The sequence below is a fragment of the Meleagris gallopavo genome, chromosome 1 (genome assembly GCF_000146605.3).
Source record: "Meleagris gallopavo isolate NT-WF06-2002-E0010 breed Aviagen turkey brand Nicholas breeding stock chromosome 1, Turkey_5.1, whole genome shotgun sequence".
Taxonomy (NCBI): Eukaryota; Metazoa; Chordata; class Aves; order Galliformes; family Phasianidae; genus Meleagris; species Meleagris gallopavo.
In genome coordinates, this window is record NC_015011.2 from 97,083,058 (window position 1) to 97,100,073 (window position 17,016).

Below are 17,016 nucleotides of genomic sequence, written 5' to 3' on the forward strand. Positions count from 1 at the left end.
TAGGTTCTAGAATTTGTTGATACTTCTGAGTACCTTTGGCTTTACAGTGATTTGCTAGCTGTAGTAAAAAAAAAAATCAGATTAATTCTAAGCACCTTTGAATAATTGGGATAACTGACTTGAGGTCTTTCTGGTGTGTTAAAAGAACCTGAAACAAGCCTGAAGTTTTATTAATCCCCCTTAACCCAAAACACAGATTTTTCTCACAGTCTGATAGTGTCGTACTAGCACTAAGATGCCACAGGTGATCCACTCATGTTTTGAGGAATGTACTAGGGGATGAGCAGAAGTTGAGTATTTCTGATTGGAGCGGAAACTGAAGAAGACGAGGACAGTTTGGTGACAGTATCATTTGATCATTTGTGTGCATTAGCTTTGCATAGATCTTTAATACATTTACTGAACTGACCTCAGTCATCTACTTTTCTGCTGCAAGCGGAGTCAACAGTGAGTGCTTTAGTATTACATCACCTGTCACTAAACCGCTGTCCTTGCTTTCCTTTCTGAGTCTTTACTGCTTATGTAGTAGTAGAAGACTACCAATCCTGCAGCCAGCTGTTAACTCACAGTGCCAGCAACCCCAGTTCCTTTTCTTTTGCCCCCAGTTTTGTAGTCACTCTTGTATCAGGTTGTCTTTAGTAGCATGGATGCCAGTATGAGTAGGTGGTAGTAATGATTTAAACAAAACAAAAAAGGGAATAACAAACAGTAGTAGCTATAATACTGTAGTAGTTCAAGGATCAGAGGAACCTTGGCAGTCTCTTAACACTGAATCTATCTAAACCATCTTTGCACGCTTACTTGGCAGCAGGTGGGTGTCTGCTCTACAGATGGGAATTTCCAGCTAGTTTGACCTGCCTCTAACTCCTAGTGCTAGTGCTTGATTCAAATCCAGCTGGCTCTGACATCTCCTTCAACTAAAATGCTTGCTTCTTCTACCTGTAATTCTAATATTGACTAAATGGGAAAAATAAATAAACAAAGTAGAAAATAGCTTTGTATGCCAGCATTCTTAAGAGCTGTAGAGATTTTTTTGAAGAGATTAATTTGTCCGTTCCTTCCAGACAAAGCAGTCCCAAATTCACAGTAATTTTGTCAGTCCTGGTTGACTTTGTCAGTGTTTCATTTTACCAATAGTTTTCTTTATTCATTCAAAATATCATTAGACATTTTCTGTGTTTTCCTTTTTTCAATAACTATAATGTCAAAATTTTCAGCAGCAGCCTTTTCATGTAGTTAGCTTTGTATGGGACTTGAATTATGCAAAAGCTGAAAGATGCAACTGCCAGTTGGATATGATTCCAAACTAGCAGTAACAAACTTTGTATTGTGTTCAACGACTTCACAGGATTTCTTGGGTAGTGATAAAAGTTTAATGTGATTTCTTCAGTGATATAATTTCCATACAGGAGAAGTGTATGACAGATTTGAAAAAGGAATTAAGTAATTCTGATTATTTTTTTAATGAGCAGATGGTTTTAGATAAGTGTCTGAGAACGCTATTTGAATAATCTATACATTATAGACATACAGAGATTGGTTTTAGGCATTATTTTTCTAGAAAGATATATTAATGTGCAATTTACTGTGGAAACTGCATGTGAAATGCTTTTAAAACAAAAATAATTTTTTTAATAGGTCTTACAAGAAGCCTGTCTATAACTTCAGCTGAATCAGCATTTGAAAAAGCTCAAGGAGAGAGAGTTACATTGCCGTGTACTTTTGTACTCTCAGAAGAGGATGTAGGCACACTAGATATTGAGTGGGTCTTGATACCAGCAGATATTCAGAAGAAGGAAGAAACAGTAAGTAAAAACTTTTAAGTTTTGGCAGCTCTGATTGAGTTATTAGACTAGTTCAATATGTGAACTTCGGTAGTGACACTCTTGACTTTCACTCTTCAAGATGGCACGTGTGTGGTCTGAAGCTACTTTGAAGCACCAAGGTGGAAGTTTTGAAATAGTGAGGATGTTACAGTATTTTGTACTTAATCCTCTATTAACTGTAAACAACTCTAAAATTAAAAATGATTCAGAGAACAGAAAGCTCTGCTCTTGTACACCTACATTTTTTTCCTGATTGAAGGTAGTTATTCATGAGAATTTGGTCTTAAATATATTATGTCTTTGTTAGTTATTAACTCTTTCATTTATTCTGAAGTCTGAGAACTTCTTTAGCAGAGATCTTACAGAATGAAGTTAAGGTAAATAGTTTTCTTTAAGACAGAAGGCAGTGCTGACATCTTGTCACCTGAGCAGGTATTGCGTTGGAGTATTTGTTAGAGCATTTTGTGTGGTATTACTTAGAAAAAAGGTATATATTGCCCTGGGATTATTTTAAACAGGAAAGAGAAGTTGCTAAAAATCTGAACATGCTTGTTTGTTTGTTTTTCTTTAAATGTTTATATGCCAAGTAGATTCCTGACTATATTTCTTCTTTTACAGATAATTCTGTATTCTGGAGATAGGATTTATAATCATTATTATCCTGCTCTGACTGGGCGGTTGCAATTTACTAGTTCTGATCCCAAATCTGGTGATGGTTCAGTGGATATCTTGAATTTAAAGTCAACAGATACTGGCACATACCAGTGCAAAGTGAAGAAGGCTCCTGGAGTTGAAAGCCAAAAAATACAGCTGAATGTACTTGGTAAGCAAGTATTTTTTTTCTTGAATTTTCAGTGGCATATTTGTGTTTATGCTATCCTTCATTTGATACATAAAATGAAAATATATGTAGGGCAAAGTCATACTGAATCTACAATAATGCATCCATTACTAAGTCTTCAGGACAGGGGCAGGCAAAAGAAATAGTAGAGTTGATGAGCATTTTAAAAAATTCTGCATTTGATTTGCATTTCATATAATTTTTTTCATTCTTACTAAGCCTTTGTTATACAAAATTTCTATAGTAAAATGTGCTGATGAACTAAAACATAACTATTTTGATTGTGATTTATTAATTCAGTAATACTTTGTTTATCAGTAAAGCCAGCAAGCACTAAATGCTCCATTGAAGGATCACAGGAGATTGGAAAGGACATTATATTGAAGTGTGCATCACAAGAAGGAACCCCACTTTTGTATTATGACTGGAGAAGAGTAGTAACTGGCACACAAGGACTTCCTGCCACTTCCGTGCTAAGTATTGTCAAACTTTAAGTATTTCAGGATAATAAATAATAAAGATTGTATTCATATTTTTGACATATTTTGACTTGTTGGCAGATTATGCATGCTTTTAATATAGAGCACTCTAGAGGAGTGTAACTTCTATCCATTCAGTGGATAGTAAAACTGACATTTAAACAAGCTACTCCAAGTTGAGAGAGATTTTTACCATTAGGCTTGCAGGATCATGCTCATTTCTGCATGCAAATGTTTTGACTGCTCTTGCTTGCTGATTCTTGGCTGCTTTTCTGTTCACGTGGATGGGTTGAAGAGTCAGAATAGAGTCAAGATCAGTGGTTTGAACTGCATTTTCAAAGCTAGAAATGAAACTTGAATTTTAGTAGAGATTGAAGTGAGAGCTTCAATTCCTGATCAAGTGATGGAACTGCTTAGTTAAGGAGGGGAGAGAATACATATCTATAGAAGAAAAATTGCCATGAGTAAAGGAAAAGAGAAGGTTGTCCCTCTTCTTATGTGTTAACATTCAGGAAAGAATTTTCTTTAAAATGTTGGGTGATAAATTGAGAATAGTTATTGTGGTGGCATTGGATTTTTTTTCTTGTGAAAACTTAATTGCTGAAGTTTATTAGAAAAGTTGATTTTACTCATTTTATCAGTTCAGTTCATTGGTAGTTTGTGAGTTCTGACTTTGGAAGTTATTCTGGAATATTTTATGTAATTATGCATCTGAAAAACCTTGTACTGTTCTTCTTGAGCTTGCCTTGTGGTAGTGCTGTTTGATAAATCCTATTTGTTGTTTTGACAACAAGTAGTTAGTTACTAGTGTCTCTGTGTATCACTCAAGACCTTAAGTTTCTATTGTTTTCTCTTCATCCACATTGCAAGTTTGTCTCATAAATAAATTGACAGTTTTAGTGCTGAACAAGACTGAGGAAGTATACGAAAATGGTGTGTAACATCATAAAGCTACTGTTGCTTCGGGCTTGAGATTGTAGGTTCCTGAGCACTGAATATGCTGTCGAGAACCTAGATGCTGCTTAACTTCAGCTGAAAGAGCTAGGTTTTTGTGTGATTCTTTGTTACTGTGACATAGTTTCTGGCAGCTGGGTTTAAGTGCTAATGGCAAACATATGAGCAGTCTAAATGTTTAAGCTCTTTGAAGTTCAAATATAAAATCTCAAAGGTAGTTACCAGTTGCTTTGGAAGCCTTAGGAAGAAGCTTTTTCTGTTTTCACTCTGTCAGCCTATCTAGAGTTAGATGGTCACCCACTGGATAAGCCTTTTGTGTTGAACATGAGTTCTGTTGACATCTGAGATGGCTGCATAGAATTACTTTATATACAGAAGAGAAGGAGATTCCTTTGGGATGCAGATAATCCACTGTATTTTAAAACACTAGATTAGAGTGAGAGAACTTGTCATTTTAAGCATCCTTTTCTTTCATTGACAGAGCAATTTGAAGGTTTTAATACTGAAGTCTGTGGTATAAATTTCTACTAAAGTAAAAGGCTTTTACAAATAGTAGCATTCTGTGGCGTAGTAAACTTTTGGTTTTATTGTTTTCAATGCGGTATTTTTAGTTAAGATTTCATGTATGTGCTTGATTAATCTATTGCACTGAATTGGAAATTAAACTTTAGTAAATGGTAAACCGTTGCTTTTTATTCTTTATAGATAAAAATACAGGGGAACTTCTCTTGAAAAATGCCTCTAAAGACTATTCTGGTACATACAATTGTGTTGCTTCAAACCGAGTTGGCACAGATGAATGTTCTGTTGAGCTGAATGTCACCCCTCGTAAGTGTTCACTGTGTAGTAGTCACATAGCGTTTTGTGTATTTGAATAATCTTGTTTATCTGTATTCTTAAAAATTTAAAAACATCAAGCACTGTTTTGCAGCTGGGGGTTGCTGCTTTAAATTTGTACTTTGCCAAAGATTTGATTGTGTGTGTGTGTGTGTGTGTGTGTGTGTGTAGAAATATACAGTTCTCCTGTCATTCTAAATCACAGAATTGAAAGATATCTCTATTTCAGTGACATATTAAGTTTGATGCTTAAACGCTATTATAATTTATCTATTCTAGCTATAAATACAGCTGGTGTAATTGCTGGAGCTATTCTGGGAACTCTGTTGGGTCTTGCCTTATTGGCTTTTCTTGTCTTCTGTTGCTGTAAGAAGCATAGAGAGAAGAAATATGAGAAAGAAGTACATCATGAAATCAGGTAATGACATGCCTAGCTTGAGGTGCTGCTTGAAAATTAGCTTCTAATGTATTTCTGCAAGGAAGATAACTAGTAGTTGGGATTTCTGTTTCAACCTGGTAAATTTATTATAACACTAGCAATTTATCTGAGAACTCGTTTTGAATATGGTGTAGGTAGTCAAGTCTATCTACTTTCAGTAAAGATCTTAAAGACAATGAAAACTTCCTTTTATTTTTTTAACAAACAACCTTTTTGTCTACTGAGTCAGAATGGAAAGAAACAAATGGAAACGTTATTATGTAAGCTGCTGCATAGTAGTAATAGTGACTGAACTCTTGTTGTGCAACTGTTCTCTCTTTTCTTTCAGAGAAGATGTTCTGCCTCCAAAAAGTCGCAGTTCAACAGCACGCAGCTACATAGGCAGCAATCGTTCTTCTTTGGGTTCAATGTCTCCCTCAAATATGGAAGGATACTCCAAAACTCCATATAGCCAGGTTCCAAGTGAAGACTTTGAACGTGCTTCTGGTCAAAACCAAACCATTGCATCTTCAAAGGTAGCTGCACCTAATTTAAGTAGAATGGGAGCTGTCCCTGTGATGATTCCAGCACAAAGCAAAGATGGGTCCATAGTATGAAATTTTAATTTAAGTCCTGGGTTTTTTTTTAAGTGTTTGTTGTAAGTATTAGAGAGAACTACAGTATTCCAACCCTCATTTAAACAATGGCATGCAATTTTCCTTGAAGAAAATGAACGTTAGCTTGAAAAGCCACCAATTCTCATTTTTAATTTTAAACTTATTAGTGTGTAACAGTTGAACTACTGAAAGTGTGAAAGTTCCTAAATATCAGGTACTGAAGGTGTTTGGATCTCTGGTGGCTTACTGAAGAGACACTATTAGCTGATGTGCAGTTTTCAGAATCTGAAAGAGCAACACAACTGAGAAGTAAGAAAAGCATTTCATATGTAGACCGTGAAGTTCCTCAGAGTTCTTGAAGCTTTATTCTCAATCTTGGAATAACAGAACTATTTTAATTTGGCCATTTTTGTTTGATGAACTTGCAGTGGGGCTGAAATATTGAGAATGAATTTGAATTCTGCTCAAACTCAGAGGATTTATGCAGTTCTTTAAGTTGGTAATGTTTGTCTGGAGTGTTTCCTGAGGTAGTATCTCAGGGACTGCTAGTCATTTGGTTGGTTCAGTTAATTTAATGAATCTCTTATGAGTTTAAAATCACAGTGAGTAGAAATGTGAAAGGAGATTTTGCAAGCTCCTTGTAATCCAGAATTTTACTGCAATAACTAGTTCTAGTAGTGTCAGATAATTAATTTATCCTATGTAACAAGTTTTATCAGTTTGTTACTAGTGGTATCTAAGTTCTCAAATCTATAGCTCGACTGTTACGTTGTCAGAGTGAACATGCACCTCTGCAGGTCTTAAGTTAGCTGCATCTCACGTTTTCCAAAGCCTGCTTAGATTCTAAGGCAGTGTTCTTTTTCTAAACCAACCTAGAAGTTTCATGGGGCTTTATTAAAGGCTATTAAGTAACTGGCATTTGATAGTTGCTCTTGCTCTAACATCACTTCAGAAAAATCTTTTCCAGGTTCAGGTGAGCAATAGATAGTCTAAAGAGACTGCATTTTTATGTGAATTTGCAAGGAATTCACTTCCTCACTTCTTGTCTGTTCAACAACCCTAAATATTCTTAATAGGTGTTTAGAATCTCATCAGCAAGAGCTTCATACAATCGGAATCTAAGAGGACATAGTTACCCAGAATTGTTGATAGGAACATGATATTTGAAGAGTTCATTTAAAAAAAAAAAAAAAAGACCATCCCATTTTTGCAAACTTAAAACATTACAGGAGAAATAGAATAATTCCTGATCTTATTTGCACACCTACTTAAAAATGTTTGATAGCTTCTGATGAGTGATACTATATATCTGTAACAGCTAGATTTAAAGTTAAATGCTGTTTGAATCTTTGTGTTTTTTTTTTTTTTAACTTCCTCTTTCTCATCTTGTGCTTGGGAGTGTAGGGAGGAATCCCTTCAGCTTATTCTAGGTAAAGATGTTAAACTGCCCATTATTTTGGAAAACTCTAAATGAATATAGTATGTGGCACAGAGGTTGATGAAGAAAATATTTGAAGAGCCTGTTGAAAGGTATTAGGAGTGTTTGTATGTAGCAGCAATGTGAGATAAGAATTCCTCAAACTTCTAGGCTTAGTGTTCTGCTTTCTTGTAGCTGGTTAATTAGATCTATGGTAACTTATTTGACTTTCTATTAAATAATTGTCTTTTGCGTAGTCAGATGCACAATTTTTGGTTGGCTCTGTTAATGTAGAAAACATACCCTTCATACTGAATTTAGATACTTGAATGGCTACTAAGTGTTCTAGATTTAACAATTTTACACATTTGGAACTTTTTTAGATTGTAAACTTATACTGTTAGAGATCAGACTTTTTATCTTTCATGTGTGCCTTTTCAATAAACTTTGCCTGATTGTATCTTCAGTTTTTATGAAATTTCTGGTGCCTAAATTTACTGTTTGGACAGGTGCTTAGATGATGGTACAATTTTTAAAACATGACACTGTGATCTGATTTCTTGATTCTTATGTACTATTTATACCTCTTCTTGCCTGTTTTTTGGATGTGATTTCAGTGGCTCTCTGTATTGTTCTGTATTTCAAAATGTGAGTTACTCCTTCAGTTGATAATTACAATTTAAGTGTTTATATTCCTGAAAACTGTTCAGTTGTACTAATTAGATGATTGACTCTCACTTGTGTGGTGAATAATAGGTTTAGAAACTGTGCCAAACACATGCTTGTGAAGAACAATAGATGAGGAGACATCTTCTTGCATCCAATTACTATGATAGAAGAGACTTTAGGATATTTTACTCATAAACTGATTGTTTACCTTGAAACTAAGGCCTTTCCTAAATAAAAGTGTGGGTTATTTGGATCATAAATAAAAGTGGAGAACAAAACTAGAACTGAATCACAGACTGAGAAATAGCTAGAGACCTAAGCAACCAGGCAGCAAACCTACTGAACTTAATTCTTAGCCATCTATGGACATATGTGAGATTAGGTGTGGCTTTTTTGTCTTTTTTTTTTTTTTTTCCCCCTGTGAATCCATGCTTTCCATCAGGTAAGCCCTGGGACACTCAAGAATAGTTATCTCACTCAAACATACAGATTGGAGTTTACACATACTTTAATGCTCTGTCAGATTGCACAAAACAACAAATTGACAGAATGGAAGGACAGCATGATATGCCCTAAGAGCCTAGCTGTTAGGCTTAGTAGCCTTGACAGTGTCTGTCTATTTATGTAATGGCATGGAAAATAAAAAGAATGGAATCTGACATAGTCCGTATCTGAAATAAAGAACTTCTGACTTGGGGTAAACTTTCCCTCAAGTTGCTCTCATCATGCCTTTTTGAATGAATAAAACACTACAGCAACATAATAGCACTATTATAAATGATTTCTTCAGTGAGTAGATTCATAATTATAATTAAACACTGCATTATAATTCTCAAAAGCAGCTACTGTAGTTTAGCAGTAATTTTTAGCTGTGTAGGACATGAAGTGAGAAATCACGAGGTGTCCGATGATACAGATAAACCTGCTAACAGAACTTCTGTGGGAAGTAATGGCAGCTGATATACCAGTTAGAAGGTGGCATTTTTATTGTCTCATGTTATTTAAAAAGAGGAAAAAAAAATAAATAGAGAAATAGAGGAGGGAGGCTTGATATCATTATGTAAATAGTCTGAATGAGCTCAAGAAATTACTAGATAATGCCGTGACTGTGAACTTGCTTGTTAAGGATGACAGTGTAGAAGAAACCATTGAATTTTAGCTTGGTGTGAATAGTGTTAGACTTGTAGTACTGTAGAGGTTACGTAACGTTTGTCCATACACTACAAGCCTTTTCATAAACTTCTAAAATGGATATTTAAAGATAATCGCGTGAACCTTCCTTACCTAAATAAGAATACTTTTCTTTTTAACTATGTAGTGCACAGAAATGCCTTGTTGGAGGGGTAAAAGATGACTTTTGGAGCAAATGTACAGTGCATACATCTTTATCTACTCTAATAGTCACGTTTGTATTAGATGTATGCTTCCTGCTTAATAGTACAAATAAGACTTGTTAATTGCAAGCTGTCTCTGTAATAATGAATATTGTATATTACTGTTTTCCAGGATAGCCTTTTGGGTTTGCTCTTAACTGTGTATATTCCAGATCACTTTAGATCGCTGTGGTAGTCTAAAGACACAATACTATTTGTATCACTTGAACCTTGTTTTATACACTTGATAGGTGCTTTCTGGGGCCCTTTGGGTGTTGGTCCTCTGGTGTGCGACACAGCTCAAATGAAATTGGAGCAATAACATTTCTCGGAATACAACATGTTGCAACATTGCTTTATACTTCTCGTGCACAAAGCATGAACTTGAATATTGATATGAATTTCAGTATGAGGTTTTATATTCACATTTTTAGGGAATGGTATATTATACAATGCAAGTACTGTGAGTGAATCTGTAAAAAAAAAAAAGAAAAAAAAAAAAATCCAGAATTTTAAAATGCTGTAGTTCCATGACAGACTTGTGTACTTTTTGAAATAAAACTGTTGGAGAAAACAGTAGTCTGTCTTTATTCTAAAGCAGCAGTTATGTATGCCTTCAGCTTTCTTTCTGTAATTAGAAGTGAACTAATAAATATGGCTGTGTATACCGCACTGGCAGTAATCGTTTATTGCTTCTTTTTCCCCATTAATTTCAAAATAAAGGAAAATAAAACTGTTTATAAGTATTTTTAAACCTACAGTTAATACGAGAGTTCTTACTGTAGGTACACTAGTACAGTGATCAGTTTAAACAACTTCTGAAACAATAAACTGGGAAGGATCTTAATTTTTGTCCTCTGTTACTTTAGCTATAGCTAAGTATTTCTGAGTCTAATAAATTCTTATAAAATTCAAACACTTAATGTTTGGATAAAATACTTGTTTTTATGCTGTCAACCAAATTTTATTAAAAAAAAAGTTTAAGTGAAGTTGGCCTGGAATATTCTCTACCTCTTAGCCTTGCAAACCAACTGATTACTTATCATTTTACCTATGACAAATGCAATTTCTCTAGTGTCACCTTGGTCACTTCCACTTGGTCTCAGGAAAGAAAGCCTGGGAAGGACAGTGTTTGTTTTATTATCATGTTCTGCCACTGGAGGCCTAAATTAGATTTAATGTATGCATATTTTCGTATGATAATGCATACCTGTGCTCTGCCAGGTGCTTGTCATTTCCTCGTGTATGTCTTAAATCTATTTAATGTGTACACAAACAGAAGTTGTTAAATAGCAAGAGTACTACTAAGAGTAGTAGCCTTTTTTTTCTTATTTCAAATTAAGGTATTTGCTTAAATACAAAAGAAAACCTGATAAAAATGAAGATTTATGTTGTTGCTCTTTGTAGAACTTTCTCTACCTTTTTAACTTGTTAACTTGAAGGCTTCGATCCTTTCCCAAGTTGGCAGTTTTCTGTCAAATAAACTTCAGTGCGCCAGCTGTTCCAGTGCTTTTATTTAGAAACAGATAATTGTGAATCAGGGAAGCAGCTGGATGTGGGAATTCTAGCAAAACAGTTAGCCCTGTCTTAATAGTCTTGTAACAGAAGAGAAGACACTCATTAGGTAGTTTCATAAAATTTTTGTGGTCCTCACATATGTAATCAGGCAATGCTTTGGGTAATGTTTCTTACAAGGTCTGTCTTGTTTCTTCACTAAGCTTGGACTTGCTGTGAGCTTACTATTTCAAACTTCTTTGCAGCTGGAGGGGCTCTGTAGTTACATTGGTAGGTAAGAAATTACTAGATCACTTTGGAAAACAGTTAATGCAAGCTACTTAGTCTTGCTTTTTTGTCTATGACAATTCTTATCCATAAAATCAAAAGAACAGAACTGCTTCTGAAGAAAATAGCTAATCAAGGAGCAAAAGTGAATTGGATGAATGGGAGAAGCTGTGAATATTGTCTATCTTTCCAGGGCTCAAGATCTTTTAAATTCATAATTCAGTTGATGAATGACTATACCCAGGTACTCAGTTCTGGGGAGGGGGAAGTTTTGAAAACAGGGATTCTGTAATGAGTTTATATTGCTGTAAGTCAGTGCCACCTTCACATACTGCTGCTTAGAATACTTAAATTCTCAGTTGTCTAGTTGTCCCTGTTGGCCAGGGAACTTTGAGTAAGAAAGTTAACAATTAGATAGTAGCAACTGATAGCTGTATTTTGGGTAGTGTTTTTTTGTTTTGTGGATAAGTACAGTCCTTGAACTTTTTTTTTGCTTGTGTTCAATTGTGTTGGTACAATTGTGTGGATGAAGGACACTTCTGCCATATTATTTAGAAAAAAAGGCAGTTTTTTTTAGCAGAGATCTTGATATCGGGTTAGGGTGAGTGGGTGGTGGGAGGGAAGGGATAGCGTTGCAAAGAAGTTGAGTAAGTTGGTTATGCAATTTGATTATGTAACAATTTTAAAACAGCAATATTAGAATAGATGTTAACATCTGAAAGCACATCATTTTACCTTCAGTAATCTAATTTTTTCTTCAGGGAAAAACCTCTTGAGGCAGTATGTCCACTGGGAAGCTCAGAAAGCTGTGTGATGCAGTGACAGTTGTCCCATTTCTCAGGGCTGGAAGCTTTGGTTCTGTAAGCGGCAGGCAGGCAGGGTAAAAGTTGAGCTAAGTAGCTGAGGGGTAACAGACTTCTTTCCAGGAGTACTTTTTGATCTCCTTATTTCATATTCCTTGATAATACTTTAATTGCACAGAAGTGTGCAGCAGAGCATCCTTTCTCAGTGTTCAAGGTCTCTGCAGCTGTCAGCAGCAACTTGCAGCATCTTGCTAGTCACATGAATGGACAACGTTTATAAGAAACTACTTGCTGAAGTCAAAACACTTGATCTTATCCATAGGAGATTAAGATAAAAAAATTTACTTCAGATTTCTTCTTACCTGTAGAAAAGGTCAGGTAGGAGGGAAACTGTTACCCTTAAACCAGAAGTAAAAGCAGCTGGAGGTAATGCATGAAAACTACTGAATGGCTTGCAACTTCTGAATGAGATGACAACTCTGGGGCACAGCTGGTGTTTTGTAGAACTTGTCAAAAAGCTTATGTTTTCGCTGCCAGCACTGTACTTTTTAGCCCAATAAATAGAATGTCCTTTTATGTCACTTCCAATCCTTCCAAGAGTAGAAACAATTCATGTAAGCTTGGAAGAGCTGTGAAATACAAAATAAAGCTTGCAGTTACTTAATGTAGTCTAACCTGTTTCTTGTGGCCTTTGAGTACTCTGGGATTTTTCTTGTGTGCCAGTAGCTTGAAGTGGACGGTTTGGCCCTAATTTCGTCCCTGTATTCTATAATCTAACGTGAAATTGCTTAAGAATTGCAATGCCTTTCTCTTGCTACAGATTTGAGTTTCGGTGAAGGTCACTTCTTTATGTAACTTATTTGAATTTAATTACCTTGTTATTCCTATATAAGACAGAAAACCCGCCATGTTTGAAGTACAGAACTTGAAAAATGCTCTGTTCTCCCATGCTTGCTCCAGCTGACTTCAAAAAAAACTGTGGCTAAGTATGAGCACTTTGGATCAAAGTAATCCATTTTCTGTTTGAGAATACCGATTGCCCTCTGGTGGCTGACCTGTTGGCAGCCTTTAATCCTTCTTTTGCTGGTGCTAAAAGACACTGCACAGTTCTACTTACGGCTAAGGAATGCTATGTTCTGTCAAAAGAGAACACAGTAAATTTCTTAAACAGTTATTTTCTAATTGTTTGTTCAGGAATATAGATTAAGAAAGTGACTGTTGCAATCTGCATCAATTAAGAAACTTTATTTCTCTGTATAAGCTGTGACAAAAAGCTGTAAACTGTACAGGTATCATTAAAGGAAATGCGTAGCTGAGATATGAGTATAGGATTTGACAGATATTAACAGTTTTGATGCAAAATACTTCTTCTGTTATCTTTACAAAGCCTATTGCTAAGCTGTAAGTACAAATTTGCTACATTCCTTATACTTTAAAAAAAAAAAATCACTGAAGCCTGATTGTCTACTGTGGACCAGAGCTTAGTGATGATCCTTGAAATACCTGTTTTGCTAAGGCTGAAGTTAAGGTCAACAGCATTGTTTCTTCATTTGCAGGCCTTTCAGGGGAAAAAAAAGTTTCTCAGACCTCTTTAATTATAGCAGTTGGCTTTCTTTCAGAGGCAAGACAATGAAAAGTGCGACTTTTGTAAAAAATAATGTACGGTTCTGATCATGCTAGGCTTGCCTAATTGGAAGATATTGAAGTTAAGCATTAATTACATCTTCTTAAAATTGAAATTGTTGCTGTTTGAAGATTAGTGGTATTATTTAAATAAGATATACCAGTATGATTTTTTTTTAATACTGGATGATTTGGGTAGGCAGGGCTGAACTTCAGACAACCTTCAGAAATACTTTATTCCTAGATGAAAGATCTGAAAGCAGTGTTAAAGCCTTTGTGCTGAGCAGCCCTATTTTCCTCAAATTAGCATAATTTTCCTGCCCTCGGTTATACCTGGGCAAGCTAGGATTTTAATCAGCACTCTGAGAGGCTATTAACTGACAGCGAAAATTGGGTCATTACATTACACATGTGAATTTTATTCTGACAACATTTTGTGTCTGTGACAACCATATTAGCAAGCTAACTTGCTGCTGGCTTTATGGTTTGTTTCTGAGGGGAAATTGCTGAAAATGCAAGGAGTTGTAGGACATCTTTAATGCGTGAGGTGGCCAACAGAAGTGCACTCACCTGCAGCAGTGACAATAACAAAATAGTTCCAAGGCATGGAAGTAAAGGATTAGAGTTGAATTCCTGGTTACGTCATCTCTTTGCCACGTGATTTGTTTTTCTTATTTTTTGAACACTGGGAACATCTCCTTATTTTTATCAGTTTTCACATCTTAGAATCACAAAATGGCTTGGGTTGGAAAGGATCTTAAAGATCATCTAGTTCCAACCTGTCTGCCAGGGGCAGAGTTGCCAGCTACTAGATCCGGCTGCACAGGCCCCCCAGAGAATGGAGATAATTCTGTGGACTGCTAGAGACTTTAGAACTAGATTTGCCCATCACATTGCTTACTTTGCTTACTTGCTTACTACAAGACTAGCCATACACACTTAAACTGCCAGACTGAGATTTTCTTTCCTGCTGTTGCTTTATCACAGCTACATGAATAAGTCCTAGCTGCATGCAAGGCTTCATTTGCCAGTCTGCATTTTTCTTTTTTTCTTTTTTAAATAAAGATTTACTTAGATGAGGAGGAGTAGAAAATGAAGACTGAAAGTATCAGGATGGTACAGAAGGGAAAATGGATTAGGTTGTATTTGTTTGATGTTGCCCTTCCAGCTCTCCCAAGCGTTTGATTTTTACCTTCCACTTCTTCTAAACAAATGGGCAATCAAAAACTATCATTCTCTCTAAGCTGGTTTGTGTGTGCCACATAACGGACTTCTGTTTTCACACGCAGGCAGTGTTAATTGTCTTTAGATTCATTTGTGGAAGGGAGTGAGCAGGACAGACTTGACGGAGAGCCATCGTTAGTAAGCCCCATCAAATACAATTTTGGGCTGATGGCGGTGTTCTTGTTCCCGCAATAGAAGAGTTGAGGACAGATAGATGCATTAAGTTGGACTGGAATATAAGTTCAAGAGAAAAAAAGTAACATTGCCAGTATCTTCCCCATGGAGAGCATGGTAGATAAATGATGCTGAAAATTTACTTTCTCACATTTTCACATGTAGTTACTCATTTAAAAAAAAATTGAAAACAATTTATAAACAGCAACCAGAGTAAGATGGTAGAACACTGCTTTGAATTATGCTTCCAAGCAAGGTTTTTGAAGGTACTCATTTTTATTATCGCATGCACCTGGAAGGTTTTACTCAAAGTGTAATTTAAATTGAAATGTGACAGTTTGTGAGGAAGAGCATGAGATGTTACAAAGATAGCTTGAGTCAGCTTTATAGTTACAGATTTGACAGAGAAACAGTGGTGGAGTTGAGGCATGTTTTAAACATCTGCGAGGACTGGGATGGTAATACAAAAAGTCTTAATAGGTTGAAATGGTGGAGTAAGAAAATGAGATCTTTCTAGTAAATGCAGCAGATGTATACACGTTTGTGGATTATTAATTAAGAAGAGCTGGTTTGTGTATCATGTCTTGAAAATGAATGTTGTTGACTGTTAAGTATTTTTTATTGAGTACAGATGCATCACTGGATACTTTGGGGGAAAAAAAAAGAATGTTTAGCAGTAAACAAAAGTGTGTGATTCTTTGATGATTCAAGTTACTGGGATGAAACTGAAGAAACAGTCATTCAAGCAGACTTACTCAGAAACTTTAAAAAATGACTGTAGTGGGTCTGTGCTGGGAAATTCATGAGAATTTTCAAATAACTTAGTTGAAAATGCTAGAAAATTTGTGATGAATTAAAATTGCATTATTAGCCAGATGAAGAGTGATCCTATTAGTTGTTGCTGACGCTGTTGACTTGAGTGGACTTGAAGTGTGTTCTTGGCAAACTCAGTCATTTCTTTTCAAGTTAGCTAATAAATACTGTTAGCTTGCTAATCCACTGCACTTGCTTTACATAAAACAGTGGTATAAATTCTTACCTGAAAGGCCATCGTTTGGATCATTATCTGAATCATGCATTTAATTGCTGTATATTAAACTGCCTGCCCCATTTTTAATTTAGATTAATGATATTCTTTTTTTCTTATAGTCTGACATCGCACACAAGATTGGTGACATAACAGTGGTATAAACATGAAGAAACACGCATCATTTTTTGCATGAATTTCAAGTATGGTGAAACTGAAGTTCATAATGAAGTGCTGGTTTTTTATTATTATTATTTTTTACTTTATCTCACTTTAGATCCAGGACTGTAAAGTAAGCTGTATTCAGTTTTGTAAGTACCAAATACGTTCAAGAATATTTTTAATGCCAAGTTTACAGACATTTTTCATGCTCGTTCTGTTTTGAAAAGCATGTACAATCACTCCACTCTGCCTCACCTCCACGTCGATTCAAAAACTTGTCGAGTTCACAAAATCAATCCAGGTAGCAAAAATACAGCCTTAAGCAGCGAGGCACTGAAAGAGATTTTAAACTTTGAGTAGTAATCCCTAGCCTTCTGTCCTGCTGATACGATAGGAAGTGCATCATCAATTCAGTCAGTTCATCATCAATCAGCTGTAGTGATACTAACAAAGACTTGTAATCTATGTTTGAAATGCACTGTATTTTAAGATTGTATATATTTTATAATACTTAATAAAATATACTTGAATGTCAAGGCATGTTTCAGCATAATCTGTTAATGCCGATGTTGTAGTAATTCATGTCTATACAATGTCTCATTCTTTTTCTTCTCAGCTTTTACCCTGCAGGAAACTGGAGAAAAGAAGAGTGCTCTCTTTAAAGAAAGCTAATTACAATATTTTTTTCCTTCTGTGATGTGAAACTTTGAGTATTGATTTCATAACAAGAATCTGCCTAACCATAGGAGATCACTGTAGACTGATAGTGTGGATGGAAACTTAATAATTC

General features: G+C 35.5%; 1 protein-coding gene across 1 annotated transcript in view; it reads left to right on the plus strand.

The window, feature by feature from the left end:
- CXADR (CXADR Ig-like cell adhesion molecule) overlaps positions 1 to 16,283 on the plus strand; it is a 19,978-nt gene extending 3,695 nt beyond the window's left edge. Inside the window, exons 2-8 of the mRNA XM_031555750.1 lie at positions 1,639 to 1,805; positions 2,445 to 2,649; positions 2,986 to 3,144; positions 4,806 to 4,928; positions 5,217 to 5,355; positions 5,705 to 5,891; positions 16,187 to 16,283. Coding sequence (XP_031411610.1) covers positions 1,639 to 1,805; positions 2,445 to 2,649; positions 2,986 to 3,144; positions 4,806 to 4,928; positions 5,217 to 5,355; positions 5,705 to 5,891; positions 16,187 to 16,228 — 1,022 coding nt within the window. The 3' untranslated portion in view covers positions 16,229 to 16,283. The remainder of the gene's footprint in view (positions 1 to 1,638; positions 1,806 to 2,444; positions 2,650 to 2,985; positions 3,145 to 4,805; positions 4,929 to 5,216; positions 5,356 to 5,704; positions 5,892 to 16,186) is intronic.
- The last annotated feature ends 733 nt before the right edge of the window (positions 16,284 to 17,016 follow it).